This window comes from Bactrocera dorsalis, chromosome 3 (assembly GCF_023373825.1).
Source record: "Bactrocera dorsalis isolate Fly_Bdor chromosome 3, ASM2337382v1, whole genome shotgun sequence".
NCBI lineage: Eukaryota > Metazoa > Arthropoda > Insecta > Diptera > Tephritidae > Bactrocera > Bactrocera dorsalis.
The window spans coordinates 66553779-66559117 of NC_064305.1; the positions used below are offsets into that span (position 1 = coordinate 66553779).

Consider the following 5339-nt stretch of genomic DNA (forward strand, 5'->3'; position numbering starts at 1 on the left):
ATATCAAACGGCACCATACTGGCTAATACCTCAGCAGTGTCATTTAATATGGCTCGGAAAACACTGCCATATTGGAGCCGCATTATCTTAGCTATATAACATTTTTGTCGATTACACATCTGCAAGTAGCGACTATAGTGGCGGGCCGATAGATTGCCGGCCGAAATAATTCTATTACAGTGTACAGCTGCTGTCGTACGCCGATGATATTGATATATTTGGCCTCAACAACCCCGCCGTTAGCAATGCTTTCTCCAAACTGGATAAGGAAGCGAAGCAAATGGGTATGGTAGTAAATGAACGCAAGACGAAATATCTGCTGTCATCAAACAGACAGTCGTCGCACTCGCGACTTGTCTCCCACGTTGACAGTCATAACTTCGAAATCGTAGATAATTTCGTCTATCTTGGGGCCAGCATTAAGACCAACAACCACGTCAGCGTCGACATCTAACGCAGAATAACTCTTGCTAACGTGGGCTACATCGGACTGAGTAGGCAATTGAGAAAGTCCTCTCTCGACGAACAAAGACCAAATTCTACAAGTCCATCATCATCCCCGTCTTGCAATATGGTGCAGAGGTATGGACGATGACAACATCTGATGAGTCGACGTTACGCGTTTTCGAGACAAAGGTTCTACGGTCGTTTTATGGTCCTTTTTCGAATTTAAATTTATTGTAGAATTCACTACAGTCGAGATATACGACGACATTGACATAGTTCACTGAATTAAGAGATAGCGGCTATGCATGTCGTCCGATGAAATCACTCCAGCTCTGAGAGTATTCTACACAGTTCCCACCGGGGAAAGCAGAGGAGAGGAAGACCTCCACTCCGTCGAAAATACCAGGTGGAGAAGGACCTGGCTATGCTTGGAATCTCCAATTGGCGCCAAACAGCGAAAAGAAAAAACGACTGGTGCGCAGTTGTTAACTCGATTATAACGACGTAAGCGGTGTCTTTGAACACACCCCATACCTGCTTATCAATTTAAAAAATTTTACTATCGTACACATTGTAGTCCCCTAATTCCAACTGAATATCATTAGAAATTTTGTTTTTCAATCAATCAAGTTTTTGTTTAGTTTTTCTTTCTGTTAGCATTTTTAAACCGAACAGATTTGTTATATTATTTTTTTATGGCATATATATTGTTTTTATATATTTAGTTTTTAATTTCTAACGACCTTTTTATTTCAAATTTTTTTCACGGTTTTTCGGATTTTTTAACGCGACGAAAATGTATCGGAAAATTTGGCACAAACCTCTGCATTGTCGAAAAATTGTGAGTACTGAAAATGTATGCATGTAAATAAAGCCAATCCATTCTTTCAGCAAACTGGAGAGCGGGTCTGCAATTATTTTTGGTTCCACATTGCCGACATGTAATGAGTGATCCATTCGAGGTTCTCTACTTAAAAAAAAAAAACACAGAAACTTCAAAATTAATGGTGAAAATTGATTATCATTCGAAAGAACATTCTTTGGCATTTATTTATTTTTTGAAGATTATCTTTTTCAAATGTTGGCCGCGTCTTCGTCTCAGATGGTCCATCTGTTGAGTCCAGTTTTCGATGACTCGTTCGAGCATTTCGACTGGTACCTGTACACGTGTAACGTTTTAATACAAGGCCTGAGTCGAAGCGGGATCGTCCGCATACACTTCAGACTTAACATATCCCCACAGGAAAATGTTAAACGGTGTGATATCACATGATCTTAGTGACCAATCGACCGGCCCAAAACCTGAAATTATCAGCTCAACGCAGTGTTCTCTCGACAAATCCGTTGATTGATACGATGTGTGGGAAGTGGCGCCGTCTTGTTCAAACCAAATGGCAGGGAGATCACGAGCTTCAATTTCTGTCATCAAATAATCGGTTATCATAACGCGATAATGGTCGCCATTGACGGTTACGTTCTCACCGGCATCATTTTTGAAGAAATATGGACCGATGATACCACCGGACCACAAACCACACCAAACCGTTTTTTTTTTTTTATGAAATGTTAGCTCTTAAATCTCTTCAGGTTGCTCTTCGTTCCAAATGCGGCAATTTTGCTTGTTTACATATCCATTGAGCCAGAAATAGGCCTCATCTCTGAAAATAATTTGGATCGAAAACGTCAGATCTTCTCGGAACTTTGCAAGAGCTCATACAGCGAAGCACAAGTTGTATTTTGTATGCTTTCAAATTAAGATCTTGACGTAAAATGCCCGTACGTCAGTCCGAGATGCTGCGAACGGCGCCGAATCGAATTGCTGCGGTCTTCGTGTACACTCTCAGCTACAACTGCTATATTTTCTTCACTGCGTGCTAGAAGTGGTCTTTTCGGTCGAATATTAGCCAATAATGAATGATCTGCCGAAAAGAGGGTATTGAAAAAAGGACCTCTATTTCTATCACTCGTTATATATTCCTGTAATCAATTAACATAATGAGAGCCATAATATAGTTGTCCTTGCTTACAACATATTTATAATTATTATTCATAAATATTTTATAATTATTTTATAAAGTGTTATTAATGTCAAATTTTTTTCATTGTTTTACTTTTTAAGAAACAGTGGAGGCATATGCCGTTCTTTAGTAAAATTATTTACTACCAACAGCCCTTTATCGATCATTTGGTTAACACTTGGCTGGAACCATTACCTTTTCCGACAATACTCAAGGTGTTGATCACCTTCATTTTGGCAATTTTCATCCTACTACCGGTCTTATATCCAGCGGTCATTTTCATTTGGTCCTACGCTGAGGTGCAGTATATCATCGAAAAGTGAGTATAACAATCTAGAATGCTTACAGTGAAAGCACTTCAAAACTTCATCACCGGCTTTGTCATATACATAAACAAAAAAAGGGTGAATTGTCCGCAAACCTCTGAGAGATACTTTTATAACATATTGAGCTTGATAGCTCAGACAGCTTTACTTAGGCCACAACTTTTATCCGAATCAAATGATATGAAGGGACAAAATTTTTTTAACTTCACCGAACTACAGTTTCTCTCAATATTATGAACAACCTTGAACTATTGTAGATTATGTCGGAAACACACTTGGAAGTCCTACCATTCCTGACGTTCCAAAAGCATTTATATTCAATTTCAACACCTCGACTGTCGATTTATTCACCTAGTTTCATTAAATTACCTCACATACCATCACCAATCTACATACATACATACATATAAGAAGAAGAGTCAGCCGAAAGTTCGAAAACCTTGAAATTGTTTATACGAAGGCGAGGGTATATTTGCATTCAAATTAATCCTTTTTTACACAAAGACAGATATTGGCTGACACATGCGATATGGATAAGGAAAATATTGAGCCGATTGAATCCATTTTTGTCATCACCAGGACAGCACTCTCTCTGTATTGTAAAAATATATGTATCTATTAGATTGACCGATATTTTAGGTGAAAAGTACGCAATAGGCACTGAGGTCGCTATATTTGGTATCTGAGGGGCTTGAACAGTTATGGTCCAATTTTGAACATTTTTAGACTCTGGCGAAAAGTAGATGTGGTTACGGTCTGTTTTGACGTGGTTTTTTCGGCTACGGCTCACCTTTGCCACCATATGCGGCCGATTGATCATCTGTTTCCGGGTTGTAAGCATAAATCTGATACTCATGGCCAGTAGTTATACGTTTCATGACATCTTGGCAGTTAAAAAGCATTGTTTCACAGACTTTAAAACGATGTTGTTTTTCGAAAAAATTTAGTTTTTATGGAACCAATCGCGCTTTCACTTTTCTTAGGAGCAAATTCTCTTTTGATCGGACTATTAATCGTCGATTCTCAAGCCCAATTTCTTTATTTTATTGACGTGTTGATCAACAGTTGATGTTGATGGCCGTCTTGGAAGTGGTTCGTCAACGCCTTCTCGACCCTCTTTGTATCGAACAAAAACACTTGCTCGCCACAAATAATTTTCACCGAAAGCCTTTTCCAAAATTCTGAAGATTTCGGCACCAGAAATGTGATTCCGCACACAAAAATTAATGGATCTTCTTTGTTGAATAATTTTGCTAATCGTAAAAACCGCCGAATGCACCTTATGTAATTCAGAAAGGCAAGCGTATAATAAACACTAATGATTATTTTGGTGTGACATTATGCACAGATGTCACTGGCATCATAGTATCCTAAAAAAAGATATTTTGACGAATGGATTTTCGCGCTAAATTTATATTAAAAAGTCTTACTATTTTTTGCCCAAAAGTGGTACCAAGTTTCATCAATATATCTTAAAGTTACAGCTTACACGAATGGTCTGACAAACAGTCACTGGGAGTTTGACTCGTATTGTCATCCTGATCATTTGCTAATAGGTAATACAAACAGCCGTGAGGTAAACAAAACTATTATACTCTGTAGCAACTTGTTCCACTTTTTTATTGCAAAAGTGTAAAAACTAACGAATTTCGAAAAATTTACATGGAAATCAGCTAGTTTCACACACCGTTCAAATATTGTTAAAAATTTCCAAATTTCGATAAGCACAGTAATGAACAGCCATTGGCCTTTCAAAACAACACAGAATACCACACTTTTATTCTTAAACGAGACAAAAATCACTAATAACTACACGTTTCAGCCACTACGACATAGCTTTCCCGGATAAACTGAATGTGCTCGGCTATCTGCACCGTCTCTACGCCTTTCGCATTGCTAACGAAAAATATAATCTCTTTCTGGTGTTGTATTTGGAGCGCTGGCGCATAGTGGGCACGGCGATCGCCTCAACAATTGACTATATACGGCTGGCGCTGTGTCTGGTCTTCAGCACGCAATGAAAAAGCTACTTTATTTTATATTACTAAAAACAAATATAAAAAAATAAGTAAAAAAAATAAAAAATATTAAAAAAAATGAAAATAAAAAAAATAAATAAAAAAAAAAAAAAAAAATAAATAAATAAAAAAAAAAAATAAAAATAAAAAAAAATATAAAAAAATAAAAAAAAATACAAATAAAAAAAAAAAAATAATAAAAATAAATAAATAAATTAATTAATTAATAAATAAATAAATAAATAAAAATAAATAAATAAAAAAAAAAAAAATAAATAAATAAACAAAAAAAAAATAAATGAATAATAAATAAATAAAATAAAAGTAAAATAAAAACTTAAAAAATAAATAAAAAAAATTTAAAAAAAAAAAAACATTTAAAAAAATATATATAAAAATGCAAAAAAAAATTAAAAAACATTAAAAAAAATGTAAAAAAATGCAAAAATAACAAATAATAAATATAAAAAATTATAGCAATGTCTAAAAAATTGCGCGGAAATTTCGAAAATTTCAAACGGCCACACACA

General features: G+C 35.4%; 1 protein-coding gene across 2 annotated transcripts; it reads left to right on the forward strand.

The window, feature by feature from the left end:
- Window positions 1-1137: 1137 nt before the first annotated feature.
- LOC125777731 (uncharacterized) lies at window positions 1138-4837 on the forward strand. Of its 2 annotated transcripts, none has more exons than XM_049453091.1 (3): window positions 1138-1288; window positions 2567-2784; window positions 4614-4837. In XM_049453091.1, exons 1-3 carry the CDS (start codon window positions 1244-1246, stop codon window positions 4810-4812), a joined length of 462 nt encoding a protein of 153 aa, XP_049309048.1. In that variant the 5' UTR covers window positions 1138-1243; the 3' UTR covers window positions 4813-4837. The 2 variants fall into 2 exon arrangements, with proteins under 2 accessions (XP_049309048.1, XP_049309049.1); XM_049453092.1 differs by having other exon boundaries at window positions 1150-1288; window positions 2573-2784.
- Window positions 4838-5339: the final 502 nt, after the last annotated feature.

Excerpts from the sequence above, each read along its gene's own strand:
- LOC125777731 (XM_049453091.1), top strand. The coding sequence starts at position 1,244 with ATGTATCGGAAAATTTGGCACAAACCTCTGCATTGTCGAAAAATT. Across the intron at positions 1,289-2,566 it reads CTCTGCATTGTCGAAAAATT|AAACAGTGGAGGCATATGCC; the intron begins GTGAGTACTGAA and ends TTACTTTTTAAG. Across the intron at positions 2,785-4,613 it reads GTGCAGTATATCATCGAAAA|CCACTACGACATAGCTTTCC; the intron begins GTGAGTATAACA and ends TACACGTTTCAG.